We start from the raw sequence: 15,629 nt of genomic DNA, 5'->3' as shown, positions 1-15,629 counted from the left end.
GTACAGCGAATGCAGCATTGCAGATGGTTGACTCATCGCGAGGGGTCCATAGGAGACTGGCTTTTGGTATCATACCCATGGTCCTACTTCAGGAGATGTCTGCCCGTGGACTCTGCCAAACCCCAAAAAAGACTCCCTGCTGTTTACTTTGCACCGCCCTAACCTCTCCTCCACATGGCGGAGAGCTGCTGGCACTATTGCGCTATATTTACCCTGTGCAAGCACAGTGCCACCTCTTGCTCTGTGGCTGTTAAACCTAACTGTGGCTAATCCACAAGATGCGTGTGTGCAATGTGACACAAATTGCTTTACAGGGGGTAATAGCACCGCCTCTCTTACAGACTTCGTGTTGAACATGTGCACGACTAGTTTTCCCTAAACCTTTAATATTTTTGCAGCTGCAGGCATTGTGCGAGCAGAAAAGAAAATTTCAGACTATACTGACCCCCTCCCATAGCGTGGCCCACCCTGTGGGCTGCCTGGGTGATGAGGATGATGATGATGATGCGGTGGCAGTTGCGGAGGCCCTCGCATAGGTTGAAGTGGACCCTGGGGTGGTGGTGGGGGAGGGGCAGCAGACAGTGGGCCCCCTTCGTCGGCAGGCCCAAGGCCCGGAGGTGGAGGACCCAATGGCGGACCAAGAACAGAGCACCCGGGTGGAGGTGGTGGTGGAGGAGGTTGGCTCATGTCGGCTGCATCGAAGTCATTACCATTAAGGCAAAACGAGATAGTAAAGCACATTGAGCTGTACTGATTATAATTCTACACTGTCAAGCATGCCCTTGCTACTGAGACAGCAGCCTCATAATAATAATTTTGGGGGTCTTACATCTCAAAACCACGCTATAATTTTTGAGAAATGCCATTATTCCGATAATTTCAACCGTTTGGACCTCCTTACCGTAAAGTTTTTTTGAGCACATGGCCATCTGGCATTTTCGCCTCGATTGAAATGCAGCTGTGGCGACTGGGATTCGATCTCGTAAAGCACCATAACCATTAGACCACATCAGCAGGTGAGAGAGCAGCTCCTGTAAGCTGGACAAGTCATGGGAATGATGCGTGCTAGCACATTCTTTAAATTTCCACACATCAACTCATTGTGATGTCGTGGATCCCGACGGCATCTACTTGGTTCTAGTTCATTGGTTAATGGTAAATACGTAAAGATGGACTTCACAGTGTTCCAAGAAAACTGAAAGACCTCATTGAACAGACTTTAGGAACTTTTTCTGCATCACAATAACAAAAAAAATCACCCCCAAGCACTCCGTACAGATAGTTGACCAGCTAAGCTGAAACGTGTGGCCATAGGTGCTTGCAGACATTGCAGCAAGAGCCAAAGTGCTGCTCGAGAAATTCACGCCAAAAGTGGGCATCTGGCCCAGTAAACGCATTTCCGCCATTTTTGACACTTATCTGCCCCCAACGCTGTTGCCTCTGCTCGCCATTTTCGTTGACATTCGGCTCAAAGCAGTGCCAGATCCTCAGTGCACAGCTGCTACTTGTGCTTCACCCCCTGCGCTTGTTCTTGTGCCCATACTACAGCATCAACCTAGTGAACATGAATTTTCTCATGAATCAGCTTCAGGGCTGTTCTTGGAGTTCTTGGAAAGTTGTTGGCTGCTCGGGTGCTTGTTCGCTCTGTACCCTCTCGATGTGGAAGTTGTAAGTTAAACCTTCCTGCGACACCAAACTCCTTTGCGCCTATGATCCCATCTTGTGTCGTTTGTCCACATCTCCCCTTTGCTTGTCGACCTGCTTGACAGCTTTTCTCGGCTGAGAGGCGACGCACGCGCAAGAAGTGCGCAGCCGAATTACCTTTTTTCTAATCGCATCCCTTTCTGTTCTCTCCTTCATTCCTTTTTCTTCCCCTCCCCACCCTGCACAGCACTGTTGAGGTCACCCGAGAGACCACGCTGCACTTTATTCATCATTTTTTCTTTATTTAAAAGCCACTTCGTTGAAGCTTATGTGCGCGTGCTTAGGTGCAACGTAGAGAAAGACATAACTGACAGAGCAGCCAATGGATACGTTTATCATTTCTAGCGACGAACAGTTTTTTTTTGTTTCAGCTAACCATACACAGCTTTCACTGTAAAACTAGAAAGTTATGAGGAAGTCCTCTGCCATACATTACTTAAACTGGTATACTGTCAAATCTCTTTAAAGCAAACCTCAGCTTAACCCCCCCTTTTTTTTTTTCAGATTAACAACTATTTCGAAAACCCTCCTCTAAATGTCCATTGGTTTAATGTGAAAATATTTCACTACTAAGAATTTCAGAATAACGTGTCAAATCTTAACATCCTTGTATTTCCCCAAAATTTCTAAATAATCAATAGCAAAATTAAAACTTGACTCGCGGCAGTGAAAACAATGCCCAGCTCCATAAATCATACTATCATCATCATCAAAATGCGAGCACATTTCTTTATGCACTTGTCTTATCGAGATGCACAAGAGCCCTATTGCCAGCACCATCAACTGTACTTGTTTTCGCATCAGTAATCGCCTTGTTGCCTTTCTTTTGTCGGGCAGCTTCATCTGCACTCTGTGTGCTCGCCTTTAGTGGCTGCTTCCTCGCCTTTAGTTTGGCCATTTAAGTTCACTCTGAGCTTTGGAAGCAGCACGAAAGGAATTCGGTGACAGTGAAAAACGCTATGCAAGTGGCCTAAGGAATGAGGTCGCAGAAAACTCCCCATACATGCTTCATTAACACTTGGACATTACGCAAAGTGCAATGACAAAGTATGAACGCCAACTTAGCTGATGACCAATAAGATCCACACAATCTATTGCGATAAGGAAATGGCGATGAGGACATAGAGACCGAAGACTATGCTCAAACAGAACACGCGAACCGATGCCGAGGAATCTGTACCCAACGGCGATGCTTTGTAGTGCACAAGCAGCAGGCAGTTGAGCTGAACTCTTCAGTACAGATCACGCTCTTCTTCAAATAAATGTGCACTCATTCCGTAATATTTCGTGTTTTTTGTTTTTTGGAGCTGATTTGAGAATAACGCGGTCACAGATGTATACCTTAGTACATGTAAAGGACTCAATAGGTTGCATTTACAATTTTTGTCGTGGAAGAAAAGAAAAAGTAAAACTGCTTATGAATTGCCAGCAGTGATGCTAACTGATTCTAGATGAAGCCTTTTTTCTGAACTTGATATAACTGTTACTACAAAAAAAAAATTCTGCAATTCCTACTGTAATTAGCACCATTGTTGTAAAAGCAGCAGTAGACACACCTACAAGAAAATGTGACCCAAACGCTACTTTATTAAAACCGAATCTGTTCAGTCATCTATAGGCCCTTTTGAAAATTGTAAATTTAGCTTTCCTGCTATGCAATTTGGACAAGTCAATCCAGCTTGTTATTTAGTGCAAATAGCCTGTTCAAGCGCAGTTTGCTTAAGTGGGCAGACTGGTCTTTGGGACCAAAAGGTACCAAAAATTCATTTTTTAAAATTGACATATTTGGTTTCTGCAAGTATTTTTCTATTTCTCTGCAAATTTTCACACACCTGGAGGTGGTAATTTTTTTGTAATGTCATTCTAACTGCCCAGATTGTTGGTGCTGTTAGCATGCAGAACCTGCAAAAAAATGAGGAATCGACTTCAAGGCTTTTTTATAATTTGTCGGCACCTGTGTTGGAAGCTCTGCTACGAATATATGAGCACCTTTATGAGGATTGCAAAACCTGCGCACCATGACTGTTGCTTTTTGAAGAAGCTGTGTTTTCAATTTTTCCCATTTTTCTCAAAAAAGTAAATTTACAACTGTTCAATTTCGAGGCCTCAATATCTCTGTAGCTAGGGCTGGTACAACAATAATTCTTTTTGAAATGAAAACCTGTATGTGTGTAGAATGCAAGTATGGGAAAAGAACTTAAAGCACAAGCCTTTTCAATTAATTATTCATTAAAATTGTAACACTATTCAAACTGCTTTTGAAAATGGATAGTTCACTTTGCCAAGAAAGGCCGAAAAACAAAAAAAGCTTGCAGTTTTTTCTGCTGACTTCAAATACTTAATTATTTTTCCTGCAACTCATCTTGTTCCTGAGATAAATTAAGTTCACCCCCTATTGTCTAAGGGCGCCATTGAAAAAAAAAAGTGCTTAATTTAAAAGTGATATTTAGGATATGCCAACATAGACTAATGACTATAGATTGAAAGTATGCAAAAGTTTTTTTGTTTTTAGGCTTTTCTGGTTTATTTTGCAGCAAAATGAACTATGTATTTTTAAAAGCAGTTGGAACTGTGTAACAATTTTATGAGTATTTAACTGAAAAGGCTTGTGCTTTAAATTCTGCTCTCATACTGGCATTATACACATATACAGGCTTCCATTGAAAAAAGAATTATTGTTGTACCTACCCTAGCTGCAGAGATATCGAGGCCTCAAAGTTGAACAGTCGTAAATGTCATTGATGGATATGTGGGGTTTAACGTCTCAAAGCCACCATATGATTATGAGAGATGCCGTAGTGGAGAGCTCCGGAAATTTCGACCACCTGGGGTTCTTTAACGTGCACCCAAATCTGAGCAAACCGGCCTACAACATTTCCGCCTCCATCGAAAATGCAGCTGCCGCAACCGGGATTCGATTCCGCGACCTGCTGGTCAGCAGTCAAGTACCTTAGCCACTAGACCACCGCGGCAGGGCGAACAGTTGTAAATTTACTTTAAAAAAAAGAAAGAAAAAAACTAAAAACACACAGCTTTTTGAAAAAGCAACAATCATGGTGCGCATGTTTTGCAATCCTCATAAAGGTGCTCATAAATTTGTAGCAAAGCTTCTAACATAGGTGCTGGCAAATTATCAAGAAGCCTCGAATTCGGTTCCCAATATTTTTGCAGGTTCTGCATGTTAACAGCAGCAAGAATCTGGACACTTAGAATGACATTACAAAACAATTAACACTTCTTGGTGTGTAAAAACTTGCAGAGAGATAAATACTTGCAGAAACCAAATACGTCATTTTTAAAAAATGAATTTTTTTTTGTCACTTGTTCGTCACAAAGACCAACCGGCCCCCTTAAGCATAATGTCTTCTATGCTCTTTTATTTCGATGGAACAAGATGTCGAATGATACATTGGCATTTACCTCAAACATGATGACAAGCACGGCGACGCGAAACGCACATTCGGTATTTAAGGCAGCACAAAAATCAAAATACACGAAGTCAATCTCAGTCTCTCAGATCACTTCTCTATTTTTCGCTTTGAATTATAGTTGCCACAGTTACAGAAGACAGCGAAGAAACCTGGCAGCAAATGTTTTGTAAAAATATTGCAAATAACTTAATAAAATGTGATTAGTGCCCCTATTTCATTGTGTGAAACTGCAAAAGAACAATTTCCTAATTTTAAACATTACGTTGAATGTGGCACTGTTTGTTTAGTACAACCTTAGGTACAGCGCAAAAATATCGCCTTGGAGAAATATGCATTGTGTCTTCGTGGACTCCGAGATGAGCGCAGTGGGGGTGCGATTTAAACAACAGATATATTGCTGAGCTGACACGGAATTCGTGCCTTCTCACGTTTATTTATCGAGCTTCGAATTCCGTATTTCGACACCAATTAAGTATTGTAAGGTAATGATTGCATGTGTGAAAATTATGGGCACTGTTCGAGAACTACTTCCTTTGTAGCACGGAGGCATGGAAAATAAGGGCAATCAAGCCTCGTAGGTGGAGCCTATATTTATTCTTAGGTTGTCACCGACTATAATGTGAAACCAAGGGAGGATCAAAGGGTGCTGCCTGTTTTCAGTTAACCCCCACTCTGCAATTCTTTACGGTTCAACTACGCACAAGAAAAATTTCTCACTGGCGCTACACTGCAGCTTAAGATACAGTGCCCATATACGCGGGGTGGCCAGTGAACGGTTGTGCCGCACATTGTATCTCGCGGGCGAGCGAGCGCTCCCACAGTCAACGCTTGCCATTTGCTCTCTCTTGTCACGCGGCGAGCCCCAAGGTGGTGGCGAGAGAGTGAACAATCTTTTGCCGAGAATAGGTGGTCTCTCTCTTGAACTCAACAAATCGACAGCAGTAGACAGCAGCAGTAGCAAACAACGGAACATGCACGTAGACACATTGAGACCCTAAGGTGCTTTGCCATTAAAAAATGCCACAATTATCCCTGCTCAGAAATAAGCTAGACAGCCATAACAGGGCGCCTAGGCATGACCTACGAGATAGTGCAGCTGTTGCAGTGCATTGGTTTTGGAAAGCCCTACATTCTAGTCATCTTTGCCAACAAATGTTATCAGCTTCCTTATTTTAATTCCTCTCTCTGCCCTTTGTCGCTGTGGTTTAATGATTACTGTGCTGAACTGCTGACCCAAAGGTCGCGGGATCGAATTCAGGCTGCTGGGGCTGCATTTTCATGGAGGCAGAAAGCTGGAGGACCCAGTACTTAGAACGAAGTGTACGTTAAAGGGACCCTGACATGGTTTTGGCGATTCTGCACAAACACATTGGGCTGATAGACCAAGTCAGAAGTGTTATTTAGAGACCAATCCGAGCTCTCTGCGTAAACTGTGTCATTTATTACACACTTTAACGCTACCAATCACTGCAGATCAGTGCACACTGTTGCGACTCGGCCAAACGTGTTTTTAACCACCCATTCAAAGAGCAACATGCTCTGGCTGATTGACGAACCCAGAGCATGTCAGCAGCTACGTCACCGTGGCTGCTGATCTGATTGGCTGTCATGGGCTCAAGAATGTGCTGAGTAAGGTCATCTGGTAGGGTGGCGGCACCTGTTGGAGCAGATATGAAACACTACCTAATCTTCGTCTTTGTTGCCAGGCGGCGTGTGTGCTGCTGGGCGCAATATGTGATGGCCTCCAAGACTACGCGCAACCTGTCGGTGTGTGATCGTGGAGGTCGAGACTGCTGAAAGCTCAAAATGTCAAGCGCGCTGAGGAGGCCAGACAGAGGTGAGAAGGAGAGTATGATATCATTGTCCATAGTGGCCTAGATACACAGTGTGTCACTGAATTTGTGGTGCGAACGATTTGATGATGCTCTAACTTAAACGCTGACAAAACTTCAAAAAGCCGTTTCGGGATCCTTTTAAAGAACTCCACATGATCAAAATTTCCAGAGCCCTCCACTGCAGTGTCCCTTAGAATCATATTGTCGTTTTACAACGTGAAACTTCCACAATTATTATCCCTCTTTCTGTTTCTTTGCCTGCAGCTTTCGGCGACAGCCCCGAGCAGTTTCAGCTTCAACTCACCTTGCGAAGGAGGCATGGTCGGCACACCAATCAGCTCCCTGTGGGGTGTCCTGGCTGTGTGGAAGACCGGTGGTGGACCCCAGAAAGGGGGCGGACCCACTCTTAGGGGACGCTCCATGCCTGGGGCTTCAGGGTTGTACGGCTCTGCAGGTGAAAGAAAACACCAAGCTAAAAACCAACTATCATATACAAAAAGCAATAATTCGCAAACATATGCCGTCATTACAAGAAATAACGTGATAAAATACCTGTACAAGAGGGAGAAAGCAGGAGAAAGCAGGAGAAAGCACTACCAACCACTGCGTTTGTTTTGGTAAGCCCAGACATATGCATGACCGAGAGAAGACAAAAATATGAACTTGTGTCCCACCCTATTATTGAAATTTCATCATTCAATTTGCGTAGATGGTTAGTCTCGTTTGTCATTTAATGCAAGTGCTGATGAACCATTCTATCAAGACCCCACAATACACCTCATCGACTTTCTGAGCACAGTTATTGTGGTGGTAGCTGTGCATATGCGTATAGTGCAAGTCACCGCTGCACCTGCAGTTGAAGCAATGGATCACTGAACTGTTGCTACCTTTCGGCACCAGGGCATTTCGCAAATGGCCATGTATACACAGACCCATCTACCCTATCCACTCTTTGCACTGTGACTGGCGCACCGCTGCACGGCCGTCAGAGCAGACACTCGTTGAGAGCCCTAGCAGAACCAAACGCTAGCCAGTACACCGTTCATCGAAATCATGTACACGTCATATCCTACGGGAACGACGTTTTACAGCTTCTCAACTCATTCCTCCTTTATTGGGCAGTGAAATAAGTTGACCACGGCTATGCGACGTAAAAAGTGTTTGGCTCTCACTCCCTCTGCCATCTGGCGTTGTGCCACTGCATGCTTGAATTCGTCTGAGACTACACCTCTGCTGGTGCAATGATCTTACGTGATGTTCCAGCTGCCATACAGGTGGTGAGAAAAGAATTGTATTGAGTGCATTTCAATTCCACTCAAGGCTGATGAACATTTTAATGAACTTTAATAATTAACTTGCCATCTACCCTTCATAGTTTTGGGAAATACAATGTGATATCAATTATTGCTTTGTTGAGTTTATAAGACCAATAAGACCATTAGTTGAAGGGCGAACTGAGTTACATAGTATATTACCGTAAAATCCAGCAGCACTAAGGGCCCCCGGTAGGATCACGTTGAGATGCTGGTTGATTGACCATGAAATGGGTAATGCCTTGTTATATAAATGAATTTGTTTATAATCTCAAAATGTTTAGCAATAGATCGTTTTCGACATAACTAATTCGCTTAATTCACGAAAAAGAAAGACCGATGTTGTTGAAGAACAAGCTTCCTTCGAATATCTTTTGCATTGAATTCGTTTCGTCTTGCGTAATAAATTGCATACAGCATCACAAATGCTCCCATGGCTATAACCCAGTGCTGTAGCCCCCATGTACCCCAAAAGAAAGAACCACGGTAATTGATGAATTGCATTACATCATTTAGAGAGGTTCGTCCAGAAGTCTTTTTCTTTGATTGGTGCAGGGCATAGGAAGAAATGATGCAGGGCAGAGAGTAGCAGAACTACATGATAAAAGAAGCTTTATGAAGGCAGTAATGACGGATGTACATGTCAGTGTTTGTTTCGGAAAGCAACATAAACAATGTAAGAGGTTGTAGTCAATGACAGCAGCAATGTGACGGTGGCAGAAGTGACCATGCCGTTGTCGCCGCCATTATACAAGGTGAAGAAAAAGACTAAACCTGCCTGCGGCGTCCTCTCTGGCCGAAATCGTAACATGTTCTTCTTCTAACCCCCGCCTCAAGCTCTTAGCACGAGCAGCAAGGTAAAAGCGATGTTTACGATGAATGGTGATGATTTCAAACAAAGCACTTCGTGAGACTCGGTGGCCCGAAATCGTCGTGGCACGAAGCCGGCACAAACAAGCATGCAGCCCGGCTACTCAACATGATTTCCACGGCGAGTGGGTACGAAGCCATCGATATTTCTAAATGCTCTGAGTGTTTTGCAAGTGTGCGGGTAGTGGGAACACACCAATAATATTCTAAGTGTGAAAGAACGACAGCTTCCCACGACAGTTATGAAGTAAGCATCTTGCACCTGACTCATGCATTTAGCTGTCAGTACTGACGATGAATATAGCAAAACGCTCACTAACGTGGAAAACATCACTGTCTTCATGCAGGTTTTCCCATTTATTCATGGCGGCGACACGGAGGAATGTCCACCCCAAGATATCTTCAGATTCTGCTATAGAAGCACTAACGCACCGGCCATGGGCACTCGTGCCACCATAGCTATCAAAGCAATGAGGCGCAGCTGTCTGCTAGGGCTCTCAATGTTGCACGCCCACGACACCAGAAGTGGCGCTGTGCACAGCTTTCAAGGCGCCCTCTATAGGTGCCAATCGGAGTTATACATATGCAACCACACAAAGCTGTCTAGTCAGTTGCACCATTTCCCATAATGAAGACATACATGATAGGCTTATTTTGAGACAATTTTTTTATGCATACCAGTCTAGAAGCAACTTTTCCCACACTTTACTCGAAGTACTACGACTACATTTGCTGACCATTTTTACAGATGACTGACAAATAAAAGCCTGGCCAACTTTATGTTAACTCCTCTGGTACCACTGAAACTTATGAAAAGTGCATGTTCCCTCGTAATGACTTCACTCGTCATAAGGTGCAATTGGCACGAACTTGTATCATTGGCACAAGCAGCGTTGAAGAGCCTTAAAGGGGCCCCATGACATTTTATTAACAGCCTGCAGTAATGAATGCAGTAATGATTGCCGAGATGAATGCAACTATGATGCGAATTGGTGCATGAAAACTGAAGTTACGAGTCCTCAGTGTTAAAAATTCAAGCAGACGATGACAAGAAATATCCCCTTTCACACCTCACTCTCCTGCTGACATCAAAGACCACTTCAAATCACTGTGCGCGTCTCATGAAGACATACTGGAAATGTCACCTCATGGTGGCCTCCACAAAGCACCTCGCTACTGCTCTTTTTGACAACGTTGTTGGCATGGTTACGACAAACCATGTGTATTGAGTGGCAGATGTTCTTACTGTCACACAGTGTAAACTACATGTCCTTTAGGTAAGGACACTTCTCCGCTTGCATGCAAGGCGCGTTCTACGACAATGCCGGCTTCTGCAGCATGTCGCAATTTTGGCTCATTAAAAATGCCGCATGCGTTTCGACCTCTAGTTGCTGGCGTACCATAGTTGCGTTCCCCGACTAAGTGTCATGTTAGTTGTTCTAAAAATACATCATTTAGAGACAAAAATTAATTATTTCTGAGCAAGAAAAGGTTTTTACTGTTTTTTACCATGCACTCGTATGGTCCAGCTATCACCATATGAAATTTGCGTGTACTTGTCACGTCAAGCCAATAAAAAACAAACGACCTTTGTCATCACTGGCACATGACAAGATGTCACTTCCCACAATAAAAATAGCTCACGTTCGATTTTGGCGTCGCCACTTGCACAACGCTATTGGTGCGCGCCACAGCACCAGAAGAGACAATGAAAAAGACTTGCTCAAATTGTGTCACACGGCTTCTTTAAGTAGCCAAGTTTATAAAGAACCTTAGTGATACTGAACTAAATTTTTGCCCTCAATATTTTCAACCAAATTGAAAGATTCGGTAATCGAACCGATAGAGACAACCTTCATTCCAGGCAGAAACTACAGAAAGATAATAAATTTAACAGGTTTTACACCAACAGGCGCGTCTAGCGGCCGCTCCTTGAACTAGAGAAGGCAACGTCACATATGCCCGAAACAGGCAAGGCAACAATTCTAGCTGTTGCCCTCATCTCTCGACCCGCTTAGCTCTCCCATCTTTCCTGGTAGTGAACAATGCTTCTGGCTGGGGTAAAGCATCAGCATTTTTGCGGAGGGGGGAGAGTGGGATGAAAGGGAAGAAGAGGAGATGAACATGTGCATCTTCCGAATTGAATTCCAAAGCTTCGCAAGTTTTTCTGAAGTTTTTCTAATTTTTGTCCAGCATCCCTTTAACAAACCGGTTTCTCTATTAGCAGAGGCATACTCAAAAGACCCAGTGCTTTCTGGGGATCTTTTTTTTTTCTTGCTGTTTTGGTTTTATAGGAGGCCTGTAAGCCTTGGTCTGCTTTCAAAAGGTCCTGTAGCAGTTCCTTTTTTCCCCCTTATAAGATGATACTGGCATCAGCTCTATTTGATACATCTTGGGTTTACACATACTTGACCATACGGTGATGAACTGCACATACACCAACAGACAGCACAGGCCCACACCCACGAATGTATCAAAGAAATTCATTTTATAAAACCAACTGAACTGGTTATAGGCATGACAATGTGAATGTTCACTTTTAGTTTTGCCTCAGGTTTTCTGCGATGCCTATCCGCTGTGTATAAATGCGAGGAAAACGTCTGAAAATAAGACCCTGTTGTCACAATACGGTTAAAAGCACGTTAACCCAAGATGCAACATCAACTACAGCATTTCGCTGCTCTTATTTCATTTGATACAGTTTACCTGCCTAAAATTGAAGAATATTTAGACCACTCTGTGCATTTCCTTTCCATTTTTGTTTTACTGCAGCTATTGCAGGTATGTTAGTACTGACAATTTTACTCTGAACAATACCCTTCAACCCTGAACAATACCTTATGCCCTGAACAATACCTGAACAATACCTTATGCTCATATTATGTGCACGCTGGTCACGCGTGTGCCTTCATAAAACCGTGGTTCTCATTCACAGTCACAGTGCTAGTGACGACGAGCGGTAGTGTTGCTTTGAGCACTATAATAAAACTTCTTAGAAAGTTCTACAAGAGAAATTCTACAGTGGCCTGCAAATGCATCAACCTTCGGCTGCTTCATGGTGGATAGGTGATCTGTCGACAATCATCTCAATGGTGAAAACTTCACCGTGATGTGTGTGTGACGGTAGAAAGTGTACCTCCAATGTCGACACGGTTGTTGCGATACAACCGCACAGCTCTGGAGGTCACGAGAAAACTAGAAATTGTCGAGTTTCTAGCCAAATTTCACAGCAATTCTGGCAAGTTCCTTTCATATGGTAGAACTCGCAAAAACTTCGTTGAAGCGTAAGTATCTAGAAAAAGCGTCCATTGAAACGACTTTTTTTTTTAAATTGTTTTTTTGTAAACGGCTGCCGGAGAATCTAAAATTATTTGTTGTGGCAAAAATTTTGTTGTAGAGGATTTTGTAATAAAAGGATTTGACTAAATTAGGTTACATGGTTAGTTCTGGCTTTGTGTTCTCCAGCGCCATTAATAAGTTAGAACTCTGCAGTCACTTGGCAATCACAGTGAATGCCACAGGACGTTGTCTGCGAGTAGCGGCAGCAGCAGAGAGCGCACTGACCGGCTGCGGCTGCGGCGACGGCTGCTGCTGCGGCTGATGGCAGGGACTCCTGGCCACTGCCCACCATGGGTGGCAGAACCTGCTGCAGTTGGGCTAGAGAGGGCACACCTGCTGAACAGCCACCGGAGAGAGAGACGGAGAGAAAGAAAGAGAGAGGAAGAAGACACCCACCACCAAAGAATTTCCAACAGTGCCGCGGACGTCACTCAAAAAGAGTCATGCAGAAGAGGCATGGCCTCATGTACATTACACACTTGTTGGATCACACACACATGCATGCACGCACACATACACACACACACAGACACACACACACACACACACACAAACTGCCATGATTAACAAAATGCCACTGATGTAAGTCACTATGTTTTGATCATGGTAAAAATAACCCCTGCAAATACCCTTTTGGTTCACATAGGACAAGAGTTGTACATTCTCTGAAGACAACTGTGTTTGTGTATGGTGGCAGCTGACACGGTAGACAATTTCATTTTCTAGAGTAACTGCAAGCAAAATAACTCCAATTTCCTTTGTCACTAATATGCTCCTCTTACTGCCCACGCTTTTTCTTTCTGTCAGCCGCAAGCATTAAAATGTGTGCTGAAGGTAACGATGAGTAAACGGTGTCACAGTCACAGGTATGGAGCGCGAAGACAGGGAGGAACTAAGGATGATGCCAGGTCATGTGCTACTTACAAATTTTCTTTTTTGATCCCTGTCTATTCAGTGCTATGGCTTCACTAGATGCAACAAACCAACTAGCCCAAAGAAATCTGTCTTCTAGCTCTTCACTTTCACTTATTCTCTAATGGCTTGGCAGGTATAGAGTGCAAGTAAGAGGGTATGGCAAAAAAAAAAAGCACCTGTAATACAATATTCCCCAAACAACTATGCCTTAATCAATGAAACAGCAAAACATGAAACACAGGCAGAAAAACACGAAAACAGCCATAAATGCTATGTTTTTTCGCACTTGGCCAGCATTATCATTCTCAAAATTTTGAGTGCGAAAATTCTGCAAGAAATTCTACTCTTAGGCCATACTATCTTCCAATCCTGCGCATTCCAAAAAGCACCAATCTGCTTCCTGCCCTTAAAGCTAGGGATGTGCACTCAGTTCAATGCATGTTCTGAATGGCAGTTCTGACTTTCCAGTGCTGGGAACAGGAACCTTATAAATGCCCCTCATACGTTCTCATGTCAAGGCTGCGCTTCCCAACTTGGGGTCTGAATTTCCAGTGTGCAACAAGTGCATAAGTATGAGTAAATTAGCATCTACACTGGGAAGCAGCGGTACTTGAAGGCTGCACAGAATGACAGAGGGAAGACTTTACATTAGCCTTGATTGATACGTCATCATCAGAGCCAGACTCTGCTTTATCAGGAGATTGCAGTAATAAGATAAAACCAACTAAGCTATGATCAGTGACAAAAGCTACGGCGAGGAATTTGAATGGATTATTTCAGCCGATAGGTCCCTTGCTCTGAGGGGCACGGGGCAAACAAGAGCTGGCTGCATGAGCCTGGACAGCTCAGAAGTATGATTTCCACAGACACAGTGCAAATGCAAAAGCTACATTTGATGCCAAAACATAAACGAGGCACAGTCAATCTACCCACACCATAGCAATCAAATGCATACAACAAACGAGAAGGGAATCAATCAGCCATTGAAAGTACATTTCTGTAATGCGATAAAGATTTTTGCTTGAAGTGATGAGTTGAACAAAGAATGTCGCTAGAGCCAGCATTCAAACGATTGTTGGAACATTGGTTCCTGCAATATTTCATCTAATTAACTGCTCATAATTTATGCGTAATGCAGGCAGCTTACACTGCTCAAACATGGAGGTATTCTCCAGCAATGTGTTGTGTCAAGGAAAACAATGATTGCTGTTACCTAGTAAAATGTTAACGACTTGAGTGCGACCAACTTTAGTACAAATGTATGCCCTACAACCAGTGAAGAGATTTTGTGCTCAGCGCACCGGAACTTGCACAGTGTACACTAATGTGCATACAATCATGGTGGCTTGCATCAAAAGATACGTCACTACAAAAAAGCAAAGTGGGACAAAAGTGTGATTGGTTGGGCTGCAGGATGGAGAAAAACAAAATTTGTGATGACATCAACTTTTAAAATCAGCAAGCTTTCTGCCAAGTTACTCCAGTAAAGATACAAAATGAGCTTTGTATGCTTCTACATCCCACTTCAATAATGTGTATACAGCATCGCACAACTGCGGCTGAATAAATGCTTCAATGCATGCTTTGTTATCACTATGGCAAGGTAAGGACAATTTTTTTCCCTTTAGACACTTAGGTTCAACAGTGTAGCTCTTACATGGGAAAGCACGTTCCATTACAATTTAAAGGTATGAGAAAACTAAAAGCAAGCACCTCGCACCACTCAAGCTGGGATTTAACAAAGACGAATCTCGGTTGTTGGTGAGCAGCAGAGCCCAACTCTCAAACACCCTGCCTGATCAACAATGCTCCACGTCTATTTTTCCTCCACAGAAGCACAAGGCATGGGCCATAGAAGATTACAGATACCTCACCCTATAGAGCTTCCTAAAATATTTACTAGAGGGAGCACTGACTCCAAGATTGTTCAGCCACTGTGGGAATGAGAGTTAGTATTACATGAATTTGCCTGGTCTCTGTGCATGTAGCTTCGAATGTGCTTGCGGCTTTGTGCATTGTTGTGTGGCTCGTGAGCTGACTCAAATCAGTGACATGGCCAAGTGGGACAGCTGAACTTTTGCTGAACATAGTGAACTTCATCTTACAACAAAACAGCTGTAGGTCACCAAAAGCCACACGGAGTTGCACTGAGTTGCATCTCCCAAAGACCATAGTGCCAGATTTCTCTCCAGTTTATTATTAAGAAACTCCATGCTTCAGCC

At 43.5% G+C, this 15,629-nt stretch overlaps 1 protein-coding gene across 3 annotated transcripts in view; it reads right to left on the bottom strand.

Annotated features, from left to right (window-relative positions):
* The window catches only part of swm (Zinc finger protein swm), a 104,568-nt gene that overhangs the window by 42,895 nt on the left and 46,044 nt on the right, over positions 1-15,629 (bottom strand). The window contains exons 8-10 of one of the 3 annotated variants that reach the window (XM_075880662.1): positions 12,718-12,828; positions 7,275-7,418; positions 446-692 (exon numbers count right to left, since the gene is read on the bottom strand). In XM_075880662.1, coding sequence (XP_075736777.1) covers positions 446-692; positions 7,275-7,418; positions 12,718-12,828 — 502 coding nt within the window. The remainder of the gene's footprint in view (positions 1-445; positions 693-7,274; positions 7,419-12,717; positions 12,829-15,629) is intronic. The other 2 variants (XM_037421072.2, XM_075880673.1) reach the window with 2 other exon arrangements.

The sequence above is a fragment of the Rhipicephalus microplus genome, chromosome 2 (assembly GCF_043290135.1).
Source record: "Rhipicephalus microplus isolate Deutch F79 chromosome 2, USDA_Rmic, whole genome shotgun sequence".
Classification (NCBI taxonomy): Eukaryota; Metazoa; Arthropoda; class Arachnida; order Ixodida; family Ixodidae; genus Rhipicephalus; species Rhipicephalus microplus.
This window is presented reverse-complemented; position numbering and strand designations above follow the sequence as displayed.